The following is a 26117-nucleotide window of genomic DNA, read 5'->3' on the forward strand; positions in this document are numbered from 1 at the left end:
ACACAGAGTATATATGTATATATCTATGTAGTATATACTGTGACTAATTTTATTTATATATATACCGTAGTTTTTTCTTTGCGTTAGCATCAACACAGTAGTACAGGGACTATAGTTACCTGTTCTTTGTTTGCTTCCTCTATTTATGTTCTGTACATTATTAAATAGCTTTTTTATTATCACCCTAAGCAGCCAAACACAAGTCATCTTTCAGTGTCAGTAGAGAGGTAAATTAATCCAATGAAATTACATTGGTTACTAAAAGCTGCTTCACTTTTCATATCTTCATCACTCTTTGGATGGATTGACTTAATAAATAAGCCCACAAAAAATGAAATTTTTTTTGTTACCCTAACTTGTTGTTTTTAAAAACGGGGTCATAATTAGTATCGGAGGAAATTTTTATTTTATTTTCAATACCCCTGAACCTATTTTAGAGTGAATATTTTCATAGTAAATCAGCCCTATACTGTACAAGCTTAAAAAAAATCTGGGCCTATACTTTCTAAAGAAAATCAATAATCTAAACCGTCTACTTTGACTTGCTGTTTTAAAGTTACCTGCTTTAAATGATCATACGTAATACACCCATTTATAAAATATGTCACATTTGGTGCAGATGTTTTCCATGTGAACAAGTTGCTATAAGGTTCTGGGTTTTTTTTACAATATGCCTGATCAAAATAAATATAAAGCATGAACAATATGTGGTCATTCATACATTACACAAAAAAAATACCTTCACAGAAATAAACTTTCACAAAATAAATTTACCTCTTTTATTCTGAATATATGATAGTTACAGAGAAGTACAAATTACTTACAATTATTATACAGATAATATCAGAAAAGATTTTACATTCAATATTTACATATATAAAGTGACTTATTGTGGGTTATTTTTGCTTTAATTTTTTTCTCATAGAACACTGTTTTGTGAAAATGCTGTGTACTATAATATATATATATATATATATATATGTATATATATATATATATATATATACACACACACACTGTGTGTATGTGTATATATATATATATATATATATATATACATACATATATACTGTGTATGTATTTTTATATTTATATATATATATATATATATATATATATACATACACTGTGTATATATATATATATATATATACGGTATATATTTTAGAGGTATTATATATATATTTAAATTCTTTATTTATATAGATATGTATATATATTTATATATTTATTAGATATTTATATACTCTTTTATACAAAAGGCCTCACCACCTGCAAGCAGAAAATGCTTATTTGTGTCGGGTTTTGATGCTTTGTTGGCATAAAGGTAGTAAAGGCCTCGTTTACCCAATTGAGGGCTGTTTTAGAAATGTAGAAATGTTATTTTTAGCACATACAAGGTGTTAAGACAAAAATGGTCACCCCAGTAATTTTGTAGTACCCATGTTTATAAGAGAACATAGCATCCTACAGCTATTTAGAGATGTTTGTACTGCATGCCTTGGCACCCATTACATTATATCTTGCAAGGTATGCAATTTAAAGTAAATTTAGAAAATCAACTTGGCTCATATGATACCTAACAAAGCAATTGTATTTTGGTTACGATGAACCAAACAAGCCATTTTGTCTGCTGAACTACTTTATCAAAAATCAGCAAGCCAGAAATAGAGGTCTCCTTTCCCATGCATGTTGTGTCAACATACAAAATGGCAACAGTTATATATCAATACATGATTATGTTCTTTTTTTGCATGATTAACTGGTGGGCTTTTTTAGTTGGGTATCTATCTGTATGAATGTACTTTTTAACTTCAAACTCTCATGATGTTTTTGGTACTGTGTAAAAAAACTTGTGGAAGTTAGGTAGAAGTAAGTTTGAGCTACAAAAATAAAAACGGTGGTGCAAACCACCTCAGTCCAAGGATCAGCCTATAAGGTGTCTCTTTTTTTTAGTTTTTTTGTAATGATGGCCATCTTCACAAGACCATAGTGGGGATGTGGTGGGCAAGAGAGGCTGGGTGTGGCACTGGCAGGGTTGGAGAATGAACCTGCAAGGAGCCGTTTGGTGGACGATGCCTTGCACTCTTCTGGTGGGCTCTCAGGCCAGCTAGCTGTGAGTAGGCGCTTTGGCAGACTTGGCATTTGTAAGGGCGCTCCCCGGTGTGCAGTCGGACATGGTTGCGTAAGGTGGAAGATTGGCTGAAGCGGCGGTTGCAAAAACGGCATACGAAGGGTTTGTCCAGTGTGTGGATTCTCATGTGTGAGCGTAAATTGCTGCGCGAGTTGAAGCCTCGGTGACAGATGACGCAGCGCATTCGACCACTCAGGGTTGGTCCAGCAGTATCAATGCCACCAAAATCATCTAGGGAAGAAAAAATTACTTTCAGTTATTTGGCCTTTTCTAGGGTTAATTTTGTTTTATCACTTCGGGTATACAAAAAAATTTAAAACATACAAAATGAAACCAAAGCTGCATTCAAGACTTTTCTGACTCTACAGTTTAAACAGGCCAAAAAAAATGTGGTACCTGCACCCAAACTAAAATCTAAAAAAAAAAAAAAAAAAAAAAGAAAGAGGATGTAGTTAACGACATTGGCTGTTAAACATAAAAGTAATGGTACTTTTTAGGTAACAGAGACAGCTCGTTTGCTTTATTCAAGATGTGGGAAGGTCACTAAGCCAATTAAAATACATAGTAATCTGCAGGGAAATATAAAAACTAGGACTTTCCCTGCACATGACTGGATGGTTAAAGTCAGCACAGCTAAGTGAACTTTCTACTCCTTTAACTAGAGAAGATATTCAGATTACAGCCATCATTCTTATGGTACAAGGCATAAATCTAGATAAAAAAATTTAACTCATTGAGATAGGAAACACATTTATGTTTTTCTCCTTTCACTTTTTCTAGATTGGGGTTTTCTATACAGTATTTAAGTGCAAGTTCTAAACTACGTGTGAAACAAGCGCAGAGATATTGTTTCCATGTTCTTAGATTGTAAGCTCCAAGAAGCAGGGCCCTCCTAACCCTTTTGTATTGAACTGTATTGTTGCTGTATTGTCTCCTGTTATATTGTAAAGCGCTGAGCAAACTGTTGGCGCTATATAAATCCTGTATAATAATAATTATTATTATTATGCAGTATTTATAAAGCGCCAATGGTTCGCTCAGCGCTGTACATTACAAAGGGGGACAGAACATGTGACAGAACAATACCAATACAATGCAAAACATGAGGGGATCGAGGGCCCTGCTCTTTCGAGCTTACAATCTAATAATAATCTAATCTAATAATAATGTTCTAGTAACTTACCATGCTTACTTTTTTTTTGTTCCTCTTCGATTCCAGGGACTCCGGGAATGCCAAGGAAGCTGTTTTGTGAGTTGCTATACCATACCAAAAGTTCTTGGTCTGGAGGGATTGTCTGTAAACAAAGCACATAGGAACACTCAGTTAAAATACATTGCAATATCAAAACCCAAAATGTGAGATTTTTTTACATTTTGAAAACAGGACTGACCAACCAAAATCTAGTATTCTGGCCATAATTTGCAGGTTGCCTAATTGTAAATACATAGTTTTGCTTAAGTGACCATTTTTTGGCCTGTCTGGACTTAACAGGTGTCACCTATGCTCACTTTAAAAGTGTACAAAGTTTTTTTTTTAAAAAAAAAAGAAACACATTTATTCTTTTTAATCAAATTTTTTCCTTTATTTCATATTATATATTGACGTGGGCTATGGAAAATAAAAAAGGGTGACAAACAAGTGAATTGATTGTGGAGGTTGGGGCTTAGTCTTACTCTCCTCTAGCTGTCTTGGTACACCACAAAACAAAAAGGCCATCTAATTAATGTGAAGATCCTTTTGTATCTTACTTACACTGCACATTTGCAAACTTTACAAAAAACTGGGTGTTGAACCGTACAACACTCCAGTAGAGAGTTACGAAAACTGGAGCCTGCAAAATCTGGTGCAGCTCTACATAGAAACCAATCAGCTCTCAGGTTTTATTGTCAAAGCTTAATTGAACAAGCTGAAGTTAGAAGCTGATAGGCCACCATGCACAGCTGCACTAGATTCTGAGCGCATTAGTTTTAGTAAATCTTCCCCACCATATAACGTCTGATTATTTCAGACTTGACCACTCATTAGCATCTTAGGTAAATTTCGCAACTCTTATTTTTGTAGACATCTTATATTTTCTGACTTTTATTTCAGCCTACTTTAAGCTGGACCAAGGAGCCCACTTGTGACAAGGGGCACACCCCAAAATGTACCAGTGCTGAAACCAATCTTTCTGCTCTGGTTAATTGCTGAGCAGTAATGAGCACTTGTGTATGCCAGATCTGCTTGTCTCCTCTGGTGTGGAATAGGAACAAAAGTTGTTGTGGGACGCAGTAATCATGGCAATTGGGACAAATACAGATAAATCTTCATCCTGTGGTCGCCCGTGTCAAGCAATCTCACAGTTCTGAGCCACACATACATAGACAAAATACTTCCTTAGATGCAAGAAAAAATTACTATCTCTCGTAACTCTCCCTTGGCTCATCTAAATAATTTCTAAACTTCTAAACTCAAGACTTGTTCTATACCTCTGGCACCAACCAAAGCTGTTTTTGTTCTTCTAAATGTCATCCATAATGCCATAGATTGCCAATGTTCTAGTGAACATCATGGGCGCTACAGTTTTTCTATAGTAGCATGTATAATATTCGGTGACTACATAGCAACTTGGAAATAATAGAGCACTGCAACATGCAAAGTGCTCAAGATGCTCGTAGTATTATGTAGATGAGCTCTTCGGATGTGTAGGAAGGCCTCTGAGTATCTTTGTATAGAAGAACTCTGTCTTTCTCTTTCTTTCTGCTTTTTCCATAACCTCTGAAATTAGTGTGTGTATTGATTCTCCTTGCCTGTAAAGCTGGGTGTCTCCTTTGACTTCCAGTTGTCAGCTCCTTGGTTACCAAGGACACCCCTGAATGGGAGGGTTATTTAACATGCTTTTATTAAACAAACAAACCAAGATAAAAAAAAGGCAGTGAATAGCAAGTCTGTGCTTTCGGCTGCTTGTGTATCTCATGTTGGTGGTGACCTTGAGCCAAGCACGGCATGCCCCATAGAGCAGAAGCCATATTGTTCTGGAGTCAGATGAGATGCCTCGATTTTTTGTGCCTGAGGTTAAAGTATCTCTCCACCTTTTTTGGCAAATATGACCGCGCCAAACCAACTTTGTAAAGTATACTGATTGCCTGTCTTGTTCAATACCATTTACATGTGCTTAACCCAACTCCTAACTTGCTTGCCACTATGTGGGTCTTTCACAAACTTGCTTCAGGTGGTCTATACAAAATGTAAAACTGGCCCATTGGCATCATTGAGTTGAAGAGCACGTTCAAGCATGAGTAACTCGTAATTCTGACAGGAAGGTGGTGCTTAACTTAAAAGAACATTGGCCCCTAAATTGATATTTATATTGTATAGGGGCATTGAAGGGTGGGCTTATACTATCACATGGATAGAAAATTGATGATCTACTGTTGAAACTGTTGTGTAGGGGCTTGTCCACCACCCTCACTCCCCCTAGAGGCCATAGCAGAACTATTTCTTTCTGCATAATTCCTTAGTTATTTGTGGATTTTACAATTTGGAACATCCATTGGTGGCATATGACAGCATCATATGTCTTTGTAGTGGTAACAGCAGTTGGGCAGATTTGGAGATTTGAATGATGTATCTTGCCACTGTGCCTGTCCTAAAAGCAAGACCATCGCTAAGTGTGATCTACAGCAAAATTACTAGGGGTCCCTTGTCTTTCTAATCTCCATTTAAAAGCAATTCTTCTATTGTTACAGAAGACAATTATCAAAATGTATCCATTAAATTAATCTAAAGGTATTTGCCAAATGCTTTTGTTTGCTGCATAAATAGCTGGGTAACCACAGAGCTCTGGGTTCCATAGCAGTACTGCAGTTTGCTATAGCTACAGTTATGCCGTGGCCTGAGAGGTGTAGAAAGACAATGTTCAGCATATCTTTAGTACATTGTATTAAAAATACAGCTTTTTGGGTTTTAGAACAAAAATAAAAGCAACATTTTGGGGAAAGGGAAAATCAGGGCTTTGAGCCTTTTACTACATTGCCATCTTGTTTGCTTGCACATTGTCCAGGGCATAGCCATCTTTACAACTAAGGAACTGCAGCTACCCTGTCAATATCAGCCCTCACCCCAAAAAGGACAGATAACAAAAAAGTGTCATCTCCTGTCAAAAGCAAATCACAAAATGGCAGGTTAGCGGGAAGTCTTTTATTAGCTAACTGATATTTACAGACACCGCTTCATTCAAGGCTCTTTTTAAAGCATATATGAAGAGGACGTCTCCAAACATCACTTAGTCCGCTAGCTATTCACTGTACCTTGCTATTTGTTAGATGTCAAATTGATTTTTCTTTTCTCCTAGAAAAGAAGGTAACCTTTCTGAAGAGCGATGAGATGACGGGGGGATGCTATTGTTGGCTCTACAAAACTGCTCATACATTTGTCATTTAAGCACAGAGTGCCATTACCAGTCCTCAAGGCTGTGTGGCAGGTTCCAGTTAAAGGATTACTCTGCTTTTCACACAGCTGAGCCAATCTAAAGAACAGAGCAATAAGCAATAACACCTGTGCTCAAGAAAAGAGGTCCTTGAATTGCAGCCAATGGGCAATTGTAAAGGGCTTCAGTTTTAGGTGACTTCTGTTTTGTGGGTAAAAAAATGTACCAACACTAAGCCGAACTGAAATGATTTAATTTAAAGTAGCCATCCCTAATTAGACATAACATTTAGCTTAGATCATTTTGATATACTTATGCTCACATAATGTAAAATTTAAATGATCTCCTTATTGATTTTAGGGATTTTTTAAATTGAATAAAGTACATGCTTTTGACAAACTGCAGTCCACTGATTACTGTCTCTGCCCCACCTACCAAATGACTATCTGCATCAAGTGAAAAATGTAGAGAGGCAAGGAATGGAATAGGTTCATATGATCAACTATAATTTATAATGAGTCATGTGGTCATCAACTGTCACCAAGTCCTAATCAGGCTCCCCTCCAGAGGCTTGAAAGTTGATAATGCTAGCATAGTCAGGAAAATGTGAAACATGTTAGGTGGCCCTATAATGAAGCAATAAACAATTTGATTTTGATGTCTACAAAGACATCACAAAGGACATCTGTGTCCAGAGCTTCCAATAGGACATCAATATTCAAGACCAGTGTTTCTCAACCATTTTTAAGTCAAGGCACCCTTTAAAAGTATGGACAATGTTAAGGCACCCTCTAACATTATGGACAGTCCCGAGGCACCCTTTACAACTTTGGACAGTCTTGAGGCACCCCATTCTAAAATGTGGAAAACTATTCTAATAGTTTATATAACGCAGGCAACTGACATCCTCCTTATCAACTGATGATGTCATTGGTTGTCAGGATGCGAGCGGCTAGAAGGTTGTAATGGTGCACAATGAAAACCTGTGGCTTTGTGTAACTAAAAGGCAGGTTTGTTCCACCTGCTGGCTTACATACAAGTTGTAGGTAGTTTTTAGACATTTTGCCAAGGTACCCCTGAAAAAACCTCAAGGCACCCCAGGGTGCCTGGGCATCCTGGTTGAAAAAGGCTGTTCTAGACATAGGTCACAGCTATGGCTTTTAAGCAGAAATTACAAGTTCACCCAACCTATTTAATTTATTCTCAAGCTTTTGTTCTCCTATCTGATTTCCACCCATCACTGATCTGTATGACGTTGCACTCCCTTACCTCTATCGCCTTGTAGAAGATGCTATTGCCAATCTGTACCACCTCCAAGTTCTGTTCTTGCTCATTGCGGGCACACTTGATATAAGTCATCCAGCTACGGTGGTCTTCTTGGCTGGCATCAATAAAATAACGCACTGTGCTATCTTCATTGAACACCTGTGACAATATAAGAATATTTGTTTGAAAAAAAGTTGCAATGGCATCCTGGTACTTGTCAAAACTGGTATGGAAAGGAAAAAGCCTTCTGGTCATGATACTCAGTTCTACATTTTATGCCGGATGCTGGAATCCTAAACAGGATACCATATCCATAGACAGAAAAAATATGGTAAAAAGCAGAAATCTTGAGCTTCATGTTTATAATATATATATATATATATATATATATATGAACCTAGCTAGCTAGCTTTCTATCCATTCATCTCATATCTATCTGTCTATCTATCTATCTGGCTAGCTAGCTATAACAATGTATGACTGTTCATCTAACTTATCTATCTATCTATCTATCTATCTATCTATCTATATCTATCTCTATATCTATCTATCTATCTATCTATATATCTATATATCTATCTATCTATCTATCTATCCATCTATCAACTTTGCAATATAGAGTAAAGCCTACAGTCTCTTTTTATTTTGTAATTGTTTTAAAATTATGTATCATCTGATTAGAGGAGAAAACAATATAAGCATTATAACTTAAAAAAGAAATAAATTAGGCTTTAATCTTCATACTTTACTCTGTAATGCTGTAGGTCATATTTGAATGGAATGTGCAAATAGGTAGCAATTAAAGTAACCACTTTAACCCGTTGTGCTCAAAGAAAGACTGTAGTGCATTAAAGTGCAATGCATATATGACCTCTCCCAACTTAATTGAGTCCTAATTGAAGTCATTGAATGATGCTTCCATTTCAATTGTCAAAACAATGACATCGCACTGAAGAAAAAAAACTCCTTTTCGGTTTTTCACTTTCTTTTCTTTTCCTTTCCACATGGCTTTCTTCAGTGAAAAGCACAAACAGTACCATCATATTGAAAATGCCTAACAAAGAATATAAAGCATTTGCAGATCATTCACAATTTAATTTTTAAACATATTGTTAAAGAGTTTCAAAAATCTATTTTTGCAATTAGTATGTTTTCCTTCATATGGCCTAAACACAAGATTGATTCATTTTCCAGAAACATTAAATCATTGATTTAATAATGGAAGAAAATAAATAGGAAGGTAAATGTGGTATAACAGGTATTTGGACTGGGCAGCTTCAGGTTATCAGAGGAAGCTTATGGTACCACAAGAAGTGGCAAATTATGGATCCTTGCAGCAGACGTCGAAAACATTAATGGGGTTATTTACTAAAACTGGAGAGTGTAAAATCTGGGGCAGTTCTGCGTAGAAACCAATCAGCTTCCAGGGTTTATTGTCAAAGCTTAATTGAACAAGCTGAAGTTAGAAGCTGATGCACAGCTGCACCAGATTCTGAGTGCTCCAGTTTTAGTAAACCCCCCCACAATATAAGTTTCCCTTCTGACAAATTTGATAGTATGGAATAGTGTCACAAAATGAATGATTACATCATAAAAATGAATATAATTAGCATTCATGGTGATGGCACTGTTATGTTTCACATGTATTATATAAGTGATAAAGATAGCAGGTTCTTCTATTTTTCCACACCTTTTTATAGAAGGGTAAGACTTTGAGATTCTGCAACTCTTCATTTTGAATTGCCTGTAGGCTGGACAGATGCACGTCAGACCTTATCAACTATCTTTACTATCTCCTGATCAGGAGGGAAATAGTTCCTCTTAAGATGCAATCCGTTTACACAAAGGCTTTAACTGGCCCCTTGAAGCCCTCAATCACTTTGGGAGCTTCTCAAACACCAAAACAGCGGTTAGACATTTAGACTTCCAAGGGGTCCCTTTAACCCAGCCACCCTGACATCATCCCAAATGGATCAGTAATGTGAAATGTCCATGGTGTGGTGTCAATTAATGTCATTAATCTTGGAGCCCACTGTATTCATGGCTAGTGTATCCAGTTAATCTCATTCAATTAGGAGCTCCCCTTGGGGGGCATCTCTGGCTTATCTATGCCCTGAAGAAAGTTAGATAAAGAGATATGCACCTAGTTACACAAACCTATGTTCCTAACCTGTTAAAGGTGTAAAAGGGGTAAAGGACACAGCAATCTAGAATGCAAATAATCTCTAGCATTGAAGAACCACATGTACCAGCATGGTACCTGTATTCCATGTGGGTCATTGTATAAGGTGATTTCACCTAAGATGAAAAAAAATGCTGTTGAGCTGGTAAGGAACCATAATTCCCAGCTTGCACTGGTCAGTGTTTTGTTTGGTAGAAGGTGACTGGTCTTGTGAATCTTAGGCAGGGGCGGACTGACCATTTGGAAACTTGGGCACTGCCCGAGGGCCCGGGGTCAGTAGGGGGCCCCATGAGATGCCCCTGGTACCTTTTTTATAGGCTTTTTTGAGTTTGGGCAAGGACACAGGGGCCCCATGATCCCCTATTGCCCAGGGGCCCCATGAGTTGTCAGTCCGCCCCTGATCTTAGGATGCACTTTTGGCTTCCAACAGTTTAGAAAACAGAATTCCTCCACCTATTACCAACCTTTTTTTAGCAGGGCATGCTGAGAATTGTAGTTCTTCAACAGAGGTAGACCACAAGGGGCAATAATTTAAGAGTCCCTAAGTATATATTCATGTCATACAAAGCCAAGGAAATGCAAGCTCAAGCCTACACAGCCATAATCCAGCTGCAAAGGCATGCTGAGACTTATGGTTCTTAAAGTACTGGATGGCTTCAATGCTCTATATATAGAAAAAGTGCCTTCCAGCATACAACTGTGTCCTTCAGCTGAGAGGGAACACCTGCACACCTGTGACCGGAAAAACATGCTGGGACTTATGGTTCCTCTATGGCTGTAGGGAGCTTGTCATGACTTACACCTTAATCATAACAGAAGTAAATTACTACAGTGTCCTTACCTCCCACATCAGGTTGTTGTTCTTGCACAGGTCCACATGCTCCGGAGAGATGACTCTGCCAGTGAACGGCCCCATCTCAGTCCCGGCCTTAATCCAAGTCTTGGAGAAGATGCCAAGTCCCTCACCTGGGATGGAGCTCTGAGCAATGATGACTTCTGAAGGCAGGACCAGGCTGGAAAGCTTCTGCACCTCTGCAGGAAACATGGACATAGAAATGGTCCATAAGCTCTGGTACAACAGGTATTTCATATACTGGAGCATTAGAAGGACTAGACTAAGGATAGGAAATAGGTAACCTATGAGCTTCTCAAGAAGAAGACCAGGCAACATTTATTTATATGTATGTATATATATATATATATATATATATATATATATATATTACACACACACACATATATATTAGAATAGAAATGAACATCAGGAACAAGAGAAATGGAGAGATGCAACTGTGAGATTTTGAAACAAGGTGCTCTCTTGATATTCCAGAATCCTCGTCTTGGTCTACCATGAAGACCAGGCAACATTATATACATATATACATATATATATATATATATATATATATATATATAATTTTTATATAGAGACTGAGACTGGGGACACGAGGAATATAATAAACTCTAGTGGAGGTGTTCTCTCATTCTTCCAGCATCCATATCTTGACCTAACATGAAGAACACCAGGCAACTTTTTATATATATATATGTAAATTATATATTAGATGAAGACTGAGTGAGGATAACATCGGGTATACGAGGTATCAAGATTTTGGAACAAAGCTTCTTGCACCCATGTCTTGATCTACCATGAAGAAGAACAGGGAACCTTCAGGATCTAAAGATTTTGAAACAAGGTGTTCCTTCTTTATTCCAACGCCCCTGTCTTGATCTACCATGAGGAAGACCACCCAACCTTCAAGATCTGAAAATGTTGGAACAAGTTGTTCTTACATTATTCGAACACCCATATCTTGATCTACCTACATCTCATAAGTCGGGGGTAATGTTTTAAAATTGTACCGGCCACCTGAAATCCCCCATTTCTACTAAAGAGAGAGCTCAAAACTTCTCTAAAATCGGTGCCAGTTCCTCCCTCTAAAAGCGCAATACTCCATAGGGTTCTATTAATAAATCACTCAGTATTCACACAACTGTCACCCAGGATTCACACATATTCTACTGGAATCCTATTAAGAAAATACTTGACTCTTGAGTGAAATAATTTATCATTAGACCCCCATTGTTTTGCTAGGTAGTCAATTAAATATTTCAAGTGGCAAACATTATACAAATTATAACTGCAAGGTTAATGTACAGTAAAGGGGCTATTAACGAATATATTAATTTAAATCATAAAACATTGGAGCTTATTTTCAATGAATGTCTATTCAATATATGTACCTATACATATAGAGAGAGAGAAGGAGTGAGAGAGAGAATATATATATATATATATATATATTTGATTGCAACAGTTACAGTTGATTGCAACATATATATATATATATATATATATATATATACATACACATACACAGTTGATTACACCACAGAGTATATATGTATACATACAGTAGATTACAACATGGAATATATAGATATATATGTATAGATTAGAACATGGAATATATATATATATATATATATATATTTTTTTTTTTTTTTTATTACAACATAGAACATGAACAGATGATTACTACGTAGAATATATGTGTATATATAGTTGATTACTGCGTAGAATATATATGTATATACACAGTTAATTACATTCTAGAATATATATGTATATACACAGTTAATTACAACGTGGAATATATATATGTATATATACAGTTGATTACAACATGGAATATATATGTATATATACAGTTGATTGCTGTGTAGAATATATATGTATATAAACAGTTAATTACATCATAGAATACATATTTATATACAAATCATAGAATGTACATGTATATACACATCACAGAATATATATGTATATGCACAGTTGACTGCAACCTTGCTCAGATGTCAGTGTTCACACACTGCAGGCAGCAGAATTCGTCGCAACTGCGAACTCAGCGAACTGTGCGCAATTGTGAAGAGTTCTGAGAAAGTGACTTTTTTAAAGGAGAACTTTTTTTTCTTAACACGGTACCTGCGATAGAAAAAGAGGGATTGGTGGTATTTGTTCTCTAGACAGAGGTTAAATAGTGTCCCCCATCTATCCGTCCAGCAATTTGTCACACTGTTAAAGTGATAGGCATTCATTTAAACTCAACTAGAAAGAAATGGCTAATTCTAAATTCATTAGCCTGTATGAATGGTGTAGCTATACATTGATGCATCATGTAGTGAGGGGCAGCTATAAAGGCTGGAGGAATTTCTGGAACAAAATGGGGGGATTAGCTGCTTGACATAATCTGAATGGAAATGGAATTAGCGTTCATGGCAAATTAGGGAAGAAACATCGCTGATAAAGGGGGTGATAATGCCTTTTCCACGGATGCCAACAGAAGGGAGGTATATTGTGCCAAGATTGATGAATGAGGACTAAAAACTTGCGACATAATAAAAGAAAAGTCTCTTTTTTTAAAGGGTCTCTTTTTTTTGTTGAAAAAAGTTGGTTTAAGTGAGAACTTTTCTCAGGTCAACCCCAAGTTAACTAAATGAATTTAAGGCTTTTTTTTTTTTTTAGGGGGCCAAGTCTGGCTTTATTACAAGCCTGGGGAGGAGGGGGGTAGGAATTGAGGAAAGTCAGAATGGATTTGTGGTGAAGAAGAGAAAACGTGAAGGCACAAGAGAATGGGATTTCAGGGCAGATTGGTAAAGCCGACACTTTGAAGGGAGAAGAAAACAGCTGAAGTTTGTGTCGGGTGATGCCCAGACAGAGGGCTGTGAGAAAGTTGGGGAGGAATTCCTAGCTGGATCCTAAAGGGGGGACATTCTTACAATGCACACAATTATTTATTGCACAGGGGAGCTATAGGAATGAAGAAAAAAAAAAAAAGAAAATGGGTGAGGATTTCATCAAGGGTTAACCATGGCTGTATAGAAGCAAAGTAACCATGAAAGAACAAAAAATGCAAAAGAAGCCAGAGAAAAAGTGTAAAGAATTATGAAAGAGTGGTTAAATAAATGACTGAGGGTTGGAGGACTAAAAGTCGCAGCTGGTGGGTCAGATCCAAGGTAGGTTGGGTAGGCTGAGCACACGGTGATGGTTGGTTGGTTGGTTGATGGGTGGTTGGGTGAAGTCGGTGTACTCACCTCCAGAGAAGGACTGTGCCAGGACCTCAGCTGTGAAGGCAGTTTTTGGACTGCTGTGGTTGTTCTTCTCTTCAAAAAGTTGCTCACCAAGGACGTTCCTCCAGCGCCCATAGAGGAAGCTGTGTAGGATATCAGAGGTGATCATCTCAGCCAAGGACAAGGTGGGCTTGTTCAACCCACCCTTCAGCACCAGGGCTTCCGCAGGGAGCACCGAGCCCATCATGGATCTGCTGGCACTTGATGACAACCTACAAGCCACAAGAGGACTGCTTGCCCGAGCTTCTGGTGGGGTATGTGCTGTGTGGAGCCCACTAGGCACACTCTACCTCTTCCAAAAGAGAAGACTTGCCAGAATTCTTCCAGCCAAAGCCCTACCCTCTTTATAAGGGCCCGAATGACCCTCCTAATTGGTTATTAATGACCTCCCTGACGTTGTAAGATAGACTTGTTCTAAAGGAGGAAAAAAAAAGAGAGAGAGAGCCAAACCTTCAGAGAGCCCCCTCCCTTTGGGAGACAGCAAGATAAAGAGCAGAGAGAAGGAGAGGGGTGGGAGGAGATGGTGGGGGAGACAGGCTCACTTCCCACCATCAACCCACCAGTGGAGGAGAAGGAGCTGCCTCTGTCACCTGCTCCACAATACCTAGGACTGTGCCCAAAGCTGCCTGACAGTCCCTCAGTACCCAAGAGGGGGTTCTGGTGCTGGGACTGGGTGGGTGCCACATCCTGGAATGAAAAGCTGCTGTCAAAGTGTAGACTTCAAATATCTGCATCCTTAGTGTGCGAATAAAGACACAAGAGTCGCAATGATAGGACCCTTTAAAAGTGTATTCAGTATGACTTGTGGTGTGTATATATATATATATATATATATATAAATAAACATTTTTATTTTCTTCTATATATAATTTTTATTTTATGTTTTATATATATATATATATATATATATATATATATATATATATATATATATAATTTTTGGTTGTGTTTTAAATTTTAGTCTATATATATATATATATATATATATATATATATATATATATATATAAATTAATTTATTATATATATATATAAAATTCTACATATATATTTTCATTTATGATATATATATATATATATATATATATATACACACACCTATTTATTTTTATATATATATATATATATATATATATATATTTATTTTTATATATATATATATATATATATACACACACATATATATACAAACACCCAAAAAAAGCCCCACAAACGCACATCACATTTTTTTTACTATGTTATTGTTATTTTATACTTTTTATTGTTATTGTTGCTGCTTTATGCTTTTTTTTTAATTGAGTCATTTTACAGGTGCAATTATTTTTTATGTAAATGTCATTATTCCTACAATTGTGTTATTTTTTAATGTTTCTGCTTTGTTTCTTTTTTATCGTCTCATTTTACAGGTGTAATTCTCTTTTGTGTTATTATTGCTTATTGCGTTATTTGTTATTGTTGTTACTTCAATTATAGTTGTTGATTGCCTTTTATTTTCGTTACATTCTGCTACACGCAAGACACTTCGTTTCCAGTTTTCGTACCGTATCGAATCCTAGAAAATGGTACTGATTTCTGTTCGCATGTGTCATCAAACGAATCAATGCGTTCAATTCCCAAAAATAAAAGAGTGCCGGTGTTGTGTGGCGCACCTGAACGCGTCAGTCGGCAGCTGGATCCGGGCGCTGGGAATGCTCTGCTTTTGTTTCACTTTAATCAGCCCAGACGAACATTCCCCGGCCAGGGCTTTTGTCGGGTGGAGAAGAGGTGGATTGGAATCGCTGTTTTGTTAGGGGGTGGGGGGTATGCAGCTAAAGGTTATCCAATTCTTTTCATCCAGGTCCTAAAACAATCATTACTAAATAAAATAAACAGCGCTGGGCTGGGAGGGGAGGGGGATTTGAGTTTCTTCTGGGTAACCTGGCTCAGATGGCAACTAATGCATAGATATTGGAGGGTTAACCCCAAATTTACACAATGGAAAGTAAATAGATTTCTAAGTTTGTATATATCTATCAATCTTTCTATCTATCCATCTATATCTATAACCCCCACCCGCAGGTATTACAAGTATTTATCCATTTCAGTACAAAATCTGTACTCAGGGTATTATATATGTCCATCTAACTGTATAATGACCTAAAAAAAAAAGAAAGAGAGAAAGAGAATGATTTTAGATGTCATCATACAGTTAGATGGACATATATAATACCCTGAGTACAGATTTTGTACAGAATTGGATATATACTTGTAATACCTAGAAGTGGGGGGCTGTACACGTTTTGCACACACAGTACCTGTAGTATACATTATTATCCAGAGTTAGATAGATATGTTGTAATATACAGGACCAGAGTTAGATGGTACTTGTAATGCCTGGAGCTCGTAATACATGGCGTTAACGTTGTACTCCAGAATACATAACACATGGGGTACAATTTGTATTCTAGAGATTGGAACACGCCTATGATACCTGGGCTGATGTTTTATTATAGAGGAATACATGTGATACCTGGGCTGATGTTTTATTATAGAGGAATACATGTGATACCTGGGCTGATGTTTTATTACAGAGGAATACATGTGACACCTGGGTGATGTTTTTATTATAGAGTCATTATAGAGGAATACATGTGATACCTGGGCTGATGTTTTATTACAGAGGAATACATGTGATACCTGAGGTGATGTTTTATTACAGAGGAATACATGTGATACCTGGGGTGATGTTTTATTACAGAGGAATACATGTGATACCTGGGCTGATGTTTTATTACAGAGGAATACATGTGATACCTGAGGTGATGTTTTATTACAGAGGAATACATGTGATACCTGGGCTGATGTTTTATTACAGAGGAATACATGTGATACCTGAGTGATGTTTTTATTATAGAGGAATACATGTGATACCTGGGCTGATGTTTTATTATAGAGGAATACATGTGATACCTGGGCTGATGTTTTATTATAGAGGAGTCATTATAGAGGAATACATGTGATACCTGGGCTGATGTTTTATTACAGAGGAATACATGTGATACCTGGTGATGTTTTTATTATAGAGGAGTCAATATAGAGGAATACATGTGATACCTGGGCTGATGTTTTATTACAGAGGAATACATGTGATACCTGGGCTGATGTTTTATTACAGAAGAATACATGTGATACCTGGGGTGATGTTTTATTATAGAGGAGTCATTATAGAGGAATACATGTGATACCTGCGCTGATGTTTTATTACAGAGGACTACATGTGATACCTGGGCTGTTGTTTTATTACAGAGGAATACATGTGATACCTGGGGTGATGTTTTATTATAGAGGAATACATGTGATACCTGGGCTGAGGTTTTTATTATAGAGGCATCATTATAGAGGAATACATGTGATACCTGGGCTGATGTTTTATTACAGAGGAATACATATGATACCTGGGATGATGTTTTATTATAGAGGAATGCATGTGATACCTGGGCTGATGTTTTATTACAGAAGAATGCATGTGATACCTGGGCTGATGTTTTATTACAGAGGAATACATGTGATACCTGGGCTGATGTTTTATTACAGAAGAATGCATGTGATACCTGGGCTGATGTTTTATTACAGAGGAATACATGTGATACCTGGGGTGATGTTTTATTATAGAGGAATACATGTGATACCTGGGCTGATGTTTTATGATAGAGGAATACATGTGATACCTGGGCTGAGGTTTCTATTATAGAGGAATCATTATAGAGGAATACATGTGATACCTGGGCTGATGTTTTATTACAGAGGAATACATGTGATACCTGGGCTGATGTTTTATTATAGAGGAATACATGTGATACCTGGGCTGATGTTTTATGATAGAGGAATACATGTGATACCTGGGCTGAGGTTTCTATTATAGAGGAATCATTATAGAGGAATACATGTGATTACCTGGGCTGATGTTTTATTACAGAGGAATACATGTGATATCTGGGCTGATGTTTTATGATAGAGGAATACATGTGATACCTGGGCTGAGGTTTTATTATAGAAGAATACATCTGATACCTGGGCTGATGTTTTATTACAGAGGAATACATGTGATACCTAGGGTGATGTTTTATTATAGAGGAATACATGTGATACCTGGGCTGAGGTTTTATTATAGAAGAATACATCTGATACCTGGGCTGATGTTTTATTATAGAGGAATACATGTAATACCTGGGCTGATGTTTTATAACAGAAGAATACATGTGATACCTGGGCTGATGTTTTATTATAGAGGAATACATGTGATACCTGGGCTGATGTTTTATTATAGAAGAATACATCTGATACCTGGGCTAATGTTTTATTACAGAGGAATACATGTGATACCTAGGGTGATGTTTTATTATAGAGGAATACATGTGATACCTAGGGTGATGTTTTATTATAGAGGAATACATGTGATACCTGGGATGAGGTTTTATTATAGAGGAATACATGTGATACCTGGGCTGATATTTTATTACAGAGGAATACATGTGATACCTGGGCTGAGGTTTTATTATAAAGGAATACATGTGATACCTGGGCTGAGGTTTTATTACAGAAGAATACATGTGATACCTGGGCTGATTTTTTTTATAGAGGAATACATGTGATACCTGGGCTGATGTTTTATTACAGAGGAATACATGTGATACCTGGGCTGATGTTTTATTACAGAGGAATACATGTGATACCTGGGCTGATTTTTTATTACAGAGGAATACATGTGATACCTGGGCTGATGTTTTATTACAGAGGAATACATGTGATACCTGGGCTGAGGTTTTTATTATAGAGGGATCATTATAGAGGAATACATGTGATACCTGGGCTGATGTTTTATTATAGAGGGATACATGTGATACCTGGGGTGATGTTTTACTATGGAGGAATACATGTGATACCTGTGCTGCTGTTTTATTACAGAGGAATACATGTGATACCTGGGCTGATGTTTTATTATAGAGGAATACATGTGATACCTGGGCTGATGTTTTATTATAGAGGAATACATATGATACCTGGGGTGATGTTTTATTACAGTTAGATCCATTGATCCAAGCAGCTCCCAATGCAGTCTAGAAGTACACAGATAGAATTGGGTTTTGTAGCCCAACATTTTCAGATGTTCTCTGACAAATGGTGTGTGGGAAGTTGTGCAGGAAGGACAGAGGAATTGTACATGGACTGGACAAGGTGTGGAGGCGATCTGTGACATCCAGATATGAGAGTGCACACACCTGACACACATAGAGATATGCTGGAGAACACTCCACACACAGGGAAGGAAACGCTAAATATAAAGGATGGGGAGACTAGAAAGAGAGTTATGAAAAGATGGATGGGTGGAGAGAGAGAGAGAGAAATAGATAAGTCACAAAGAGACAAATACATACTGGATAGATAGATAGATAGATAGATAGATAGATAGATAGTAATCAATAGATAGATCATAAAAAGACAAATACATGATAGATAGATAGATAGATAGATAGATAGATAGATAGATAGATAGATAGATAGATAGATAATGGGGTAGATAAATGCATGATAGATTAATGATTGATAGATAAATAAATAAATAAATAAATAGAGATATACTAAAACTGGAGAACTCAGAATCTGATGCAGCTGTGCATAATAGCCAATCATCTCCTAACTTCAGCTTGTTCCGCTAACAGGGGAGGACTGACAAATCATGGGGCCCCCGGGCAATAGGAGATCATGGGGCCCCTGTGTCCTTGCCCAAACTCAAAATAGCCTATGAAAAAACTACCAGGGGCATCTCATGGGGCCCCCTACTGACCCCGGGCCCTCGGGCAGTGCCCGAGTTTCCAAATGGTCAGTCCGCCTCTGTCTGCTAAGATTTGGTAATAAAACATGGAAGCTGATTGGTTTATATGAAGAGCTGCACCAGATTTTACACTCTCCAGCTTTAGTAAATAACCCCCATAGTGGAGGGATAGAAAGAGAGTTATGAAAAGATGGATGGGTGGATGGATGATACTTAAGAGATAGATAGATAGATAGATAGATAGATAGATAGATAGATAGATAGATGATAGATAGATAGATAGATAGATAGATAGATAGAAAGATAGATAGATAGATAGATAGATAGATAGATACAATAGAAATAGATAAAACATAAAGAGACAAATACATACTAAGATAGATAGATATATGATAACTGCATAGAGGGATAGATAAATAGATAAAGATGAATGGATTTATTAGAGAGATAAAATAGATATATCATAAAGAGATAGATACATAACAGATACAGTAGATAGATACTACATAGTGGGTAGACATGTAGAGAGATTAATGAATGTAAGAGATGGTTAATAACCCCTATAGTGGTTGTGTGTGTGTGTGTGTGTGTGTGAGGGGGGGGGGGGTAGAAAGAGAGTTATGAAAATATGGATGGGTGGGTGGATAATACTTAAGAAATGGATAGATATTAGGTACAGGGATAGATAGATAGATAGATAGATAGATAGATAGATAGATAGATAGATAGATAATTATGTGAGGAGGCAAGTAAATGATATGAAGATATATAGATGGCTAGCTAGATCTGGATCTGCATATAGCAGATTCTGTATTAGATGTATTCATTGAACATAACGCCATCTTTGTGTCTGATCAGTGATATGAGATTATGTACTTCCCCCTGATAGCCTTCCTCAGCTCTTGTTGGAGCCAGCAACCTGCTACAGTGTGTCCTCCAGGTTCAGGACTGGCAGCAGAACCTCCTGCACTGTCTGTGATCCCTTATCAGCCAATCCTAGGTAAGTCCATACAGCTGAAAGGAGGTCGGCTCCTAGACTGCCTGTGTTCATCAAGAGTTCATTTCCAGTTTACTCCCAGTTAAACCTGTATGCATTTAACTGGTGGTGTAGGGATATTCAGTGCGGGGCAGATAATGGCATTATAAATGGCTCCTGCACCCCTCCTTTCAGCCCCCAGTTTGCTGAGCACTTTAAATATTCATGGCAATTAATAGAGCCTCTCACTATATTGGCCTATTGTTCAGAGGTGTATTTCTTCCTCACTGCCTGAATAGGTTGAGTTCTTTTTCTGCTCACTCTCTATTCTTCCCATTTTTAACTCTCTTTTTTGCAGGGTTGATGGGGCAGTAGTAAAATGCAGCTCTGTAACTTGGTGCCCCCCCCCCCTTTCCTCCTCCTGGGCAGAATACGTCTCTATTCCAGTCCATAGAGCCTGGAGTCCCCCTCCATTCAGTGTCAGGCTGAATTGTGAGGAAATCAATCTAGGATGGTCTCTTTGAGGCCAATTTGACATCCAAGGCTTCAGCTTTTCATTCAGTCTGGAAGGGGATGGCCAGAGCTGGACAGGCCTGTGCTGGAGACATGGGCCCAGTGCTGCAGGAGGAGACAGAAGAAAGGACAGCATGATATGTGCCTGGAGAGGGTGAATGACACTGTAAGAAAGCAGATTAGTGCTCTACAGCTGCTTTTTTTTCAGGGTGGGGGCTCCACTTCCCCCTTTTTCTCTCCAGCATTTTTTTTCTAGCCTATGAATAGGATCTGTACAGGCTTTAGACTGATTTATATGTCTTACGGTTAAACATTTATTGCTGTCAATGGAGTGAGAAAAGAGACTGGCAACAAAGACTGCTATTCTGTAGGAGAGGGTGAGTGGGGCAGGTAACAGACAATACTGCGGTGCTGCTTCGAGGAACTTTCCTTTCCTTCGTCCTCTTTAACTCATTGAATGACAGTTTAGGCATTTAGGTCTGTGCTGTGGTCACAGAGGTCTTATGCAATATTATCTTTTTCTTTCTTTCTTTTTCTCTTTCTTTCTCTCTCTTTTTCTCTTTCTCTCTTTCTTTCTTTCTTTCCCCAACCCTCCCCTCCTCCTCTCTAACTTTCTATAACTTAAATGGATTTTGCTATTTTGTCTTTCTCATTCCTTTCTTTCTGTCTCTCCATACAAAAATATCTATTATCTATCTATCTATCTATCTATCTATCTATCTATCTATCTATCTATCTATCTATCTATCTATCTATCTATCTATCTATCTCTAATGTATCTGCCTTTTTATTTATCTGTCTGTCTCACCATCATTTTTTTTTTTTGCTATTTTCTCTATTTCCTTTCATTATATGCTGTACTTTCTCTCCCCCTCCCCCCCAGCTCCATCTCTATAGCATGCCATACACTGCAAATATTCTCTCGTTTAACCTCATAGGCTGAACAAGATAAATCTATGGATTCCCCCATCCATGCAAAACCGAGTGAATGTAGGAAACTTCTCTGCTTGCTATTGTATTCTGACAACCAGCACCTGTGGCTGCACTGGTTCCTCTGCAAATTACATGCAGTGTCTGTGTGATGCGATTTGAGCCATACATTTGGTATGGCTCAATTGGATCTGCACCTTTTTTTTTGCACCTTATTTACATTGCATAGGTGTTCAAACCTATGTGATGCAAATTCTGGCAATCGTACTGTGTTTTGCAATCTGTTTCAGGTCTGTTTCAGATCTGAAGCAGGTCTTACTGTAGGGATGCCGGTGCTTTCCTTCTGTTACAAGGCTGACAGGAGTAGTGATAGCGGCAGTGATTTTGACAAGCAAGTGTCTGCTGGGCTTAGGATCCCCCAAGCTTGCACATCATGAATGGAGGAGGGTGCAGTTTGGCATGTTTGCCCTGGATGGTGGATGACCTTGTCCCGGCGATGACCACATCTAATGATTAGTAGGCTGCAATTGAATACATTTTTGGTTTTGGGTTTAATACTACTTTAAGATCAAAGGATGTTGGGCAAAACATGGCCAACAGAGCCAGCCACTGATCAAATTCTACCCAGTTCATCAGGAACCGGCCAACATTTGGACCATGTATACCCAGTTTATCTCTCAACTCCTCATCTTTCCTTATCATTAATATGTGTTTTTAGATGATTGTGCCATAATTGCGTTACTTGTAGGCTGACTTTTACAAATTGATAAGCCCAGTGAAGTAAGTAGAAGAATTAAAGCTTAGTTTTAGAGGGTATATAAACCCTGACAATGAACTTCTCCTCTTTGCTCCCTGTTGATTTCTTAAATATACCTTTGCAAGCATTTTGGTATATCTGTTCAATAAGTGAAAAAAATATTTGCTGATCCTGGCAGGATTTCCAGGTGAAAATAAAAGGAAAATAAGCCTGAAAAGGAAAACTAGTGCAGAAACCTTATCTAAAATAGAACTGGTAAACTGCAATATATTTAAGCTGAACTCCCAGCCAGAGAAAACGTTGCATTTGCAATAGTCTGCACACTGCAAGGGTTGAATGCTCATTTTTTTTCTAGTGGGTAGGTGTAAGGAAAAATACTTACCTTAATTATCACTCCTGCAGGCTTCCTCCTCATTGTACGTCTGATAGCCGAAGCCCTTCCTCTTTGCTTCCCAACTGGTACCAGTTCTTCCTTGTTATGGTGTACAATGCAGGACCAGGGTCGTGCTTTGTAAGTAAGAAAGCCGAGGGACCTGCCACAACTCAGGGCTTTGGACAGCAGAGGCTCATGCACACTGAGCATTTTCCCAGATCTAAACATCAGGAGAAAAGCAGAGTAAAAAAAAAAACGCCTACAAGTTGCATTTTTGCAAACTTGTTTAGGTGTGTTTAAGCACATAAAGCTCTTGGGTGTTCATTCAAATAACTGGCTAGAATATTATTTTATTCTGACCTTTGAAATAAATGAACGCTCAGGCCCTCGATGCGTTTAAGCGCGTTTACATTCGTTTAGGCGCCTCTGGTGTTTTTCTTCCAAAACGCTGCTGATCCTGAAAGAGCTGGCAGTGGGGGGTTTTCTGCCTCTAAGTTCTGTGCATGGACCCATAAGCTAACATCGAATGATTTTTAATTTTTGATAGAGTAAGGAAAGGTATAACCCCTGTCTGTTTATTTTTCTTTTATCTGCGTCCCACTGGGGAAACTTCCCTTCACTTCCTGTCCCATAGCCAAAACAGGAAAGTGAGTGGAAATCCTTCCAAAGTGAGGGACCCTCTGGCTGTCACCAGAATTAGTGTTTCCATTGGAAGATCCCCTTTCTGTTCCAGTTTTCAGTCCTTTTAACTCTCAGAGATAACAGTCACCAGGACAAATGGGGAGAGAAATCTCCTTAAGGGGGGGGGTTGGGGGGGGGGCACAGAGAGCAATGAAATCCTGACAGGTGTTCTAATACCTCTCCATTCTATCCAAAACTAAGAAGCAAAGTTTTGCCTTTACACTCAAATTTCAACCCACTCAGCCAAAATTCGAGCCATGGGTGGCCTATAAGTATATGGGCAGCTCTAGGTGGATGCATTAATATGATGTATGTATTAGCTGGGGGGTATGGGTGCTTACAGTGAAGTGCAGGTTAATTTTCAGCTCCTAAAAGGTGAAAATATCCAGTGCCAGGTTTTGGATAGGTTACAGAACAGTACCTATCCCCTCCTTCCACCTATTGGGGACCCTGTGCCTTATAGACAACCATAGTCCCAGCCAGAGAGACAGAACCATTCTTCTTGTGCCGTATCAAGAAGGAGCCACACTAATGGCAGTTCAGCCCTATTGAACATGACTTAAGAAGCATGACATTAAAATGATTCCTAATGGTGTCCTGTAACCCAGCCTGCTGTGTGTAAAGCCACCCCATCGCCTCATCCACAGATCAGGAGCTGCTCTTCTCTCTAGGGCAGAATGGAGCCTTTTGTTAAAAACCACCAAATACTTTTTTTTTTTTTTTACTGAAGATGGATTCTCTGCTCTTCCCTTTGAACTTTGCAATAAAGTCTCTTATATCCTCACCCCATGGTAAAGTGACGGGGCTTCCATCTCTCCCTCTCGGCCTGGAACATCTGCTGGGAGAAATCCAGGCTGCAGGGCAAAATCTGTAAACACAGCAAGTCATTAAAAAGATATTAGTGCAAGTAGGCTGGCCCAGCAGACGATATTGATCAGGGATACAGGACAGCAGTGGAGGACCGCCAAGCTCCAAGATTTGGGACACTTTTCATGCTAATTAAAAAGAAAATATCTCCATTCATTCAAAGGATGATTGATCTGACACACTGAGAAATGTATGTGTCTATAATTTATCTTCGGTGACATCGATAGTAGAGGACTCCTGTGCAACAGAGAAATCTGGACGTCCTTTGATACTAATTGCTGCCCTTCAGTCCATAGAAGTAGATCCTCCTGCCATGCCAGGGCCAGGTCTAGCCTGATATGGGGGCACAATAAAAAAAAAGTCAGGGAGCAGAATGTCAACACTGTGAGTTCTTGACAGTCTTTCACACAGTGTCACAACTTGGGAAACACTAGTATGTATTTGGCTGTTTTGGATTATGGTGATTAAAAAGAACCTGTGCCCCCTTATATCAGATGGCCCTATCATAGCCCCACTTTACATCAGGAGTCCTCATCAGAGTCCCCCTTTATATCAGGTTCCCATAAGAGTACCCCCTTACATCAGGTGTCCCTATTGAGGTCCCCCCTTACATCACAGTCCCCATCAGAGCCCTCTATACATCAGAGTCCATCTTGGGAGTCCCCCTGCACATTAGGGCCCCCAATCTTACACCCAGGTCTCCATCAGAGCACCCTTTACTTCCAGGTCCCCATCAGAGCCCCCCTAGACAACAGATGTCCCCATCAGAGTGCCCCCTTACATCAGGTATCTCCATCAGAGTGCCTTCTTACATCAGGTGTCCCCATCCACCATCAGAGTTCCCCCTTACATCGGGTGTCTGAATCAGACTTCCCCTTACATGGATTGTTACCATCAGAGTGCCCCCTTACATCAGGTATCCCCATCCCCCATCAGAGTTCCCCCTTACATGGATTGTTACCATCAGAGTGCCCCCTTACATCAAGTGTCCCCATTCCCCATCAGCATTCCCCCTTACATCAGGTGTCTGAATAAGACTTCCCCTTACATAGATTGTTACCATCAGAGTGCCCCCTTACATCAGGT

General features: G+C 38.4%; 1 protein-coding gene across 2 annotated transcripts; it reads right to left on the bottom strand.

The window, feature by feature from the left end:
* Positions 1-755: 755 nt before the first annotated feature.
* PRDM12 (PR/SET domain 12) lies at positions 756-14514 on the bottom strand. Of its 2 annotated transcripts, none has more exons than XM_089669036.1 (5): positions 14087-14514; positions 10833-11023; positions 7813-7968; positions 3327-3429; positions 756-2365 (listed from the first exon to the last, which is right to left on the bottom strand). In XM_089669036.1, the coding sequence occupies exons 1-5, from the start codon at positions 14307-14309 to the stop codon at positions 1980-1982; spliced, it is 1059 nt and encodes a 352-aa protein (XP_089525162.1). In that variant the 5' UTR covers positions 14310-14514; the 3' UTR covers positions 756-1979. The 2 variants fall into 2 exon arrangements, with proteins under 2 accessions (XP_089525162.1, XP_089525161.1); XM_089669035.1 differs by having other exon boundaries at positions 3318-3429; positions 14087-14513.
* Positions 14515-26117: the final 11603 nt, after the last annotated feature.

This window comes from Staurois parvus, unplaced genomic scaffold, assembly GCF_062004578.1.
Source record: "Staurois parvus isolate SC_StPar_1 unplaced genomic scaffold, SC_StPar_1.0 ptg000068l, whole genome shotgun sequence".
Taxonomy (NCBI): Eukaryota; Metazoa; Chordata; class Amphibia; order Anura; family Ranidae; genus Staurois; species Staurois parvus.

Excerpts from the sequence above, each read along its gene's own strand:
- PRDM12 (XM_089669035.1), bottom strand. The coding sequence starts at position 14,309 with ATGATGGGCTCGGTGCTCCCTGCGGAAGCCCTGGTGCTGAAGGGTGGG. Across the intron at positions 11,024-14,086 it reads GGCACAGTCCTTCTCTGGAG|AGGTGCAGAAGCTTTCCAGC; the intron begins GTGAGTACACCG and ends TGTTTCCTGCAG. Across the intron at positions 3,430-7,812 it reads TCTTCTACAAGGCGATAGAG|ACAATCCCTCCAGACCAAGA; the intron begins GTAAGGGAGTGC and ends CTTTGTTTACAG.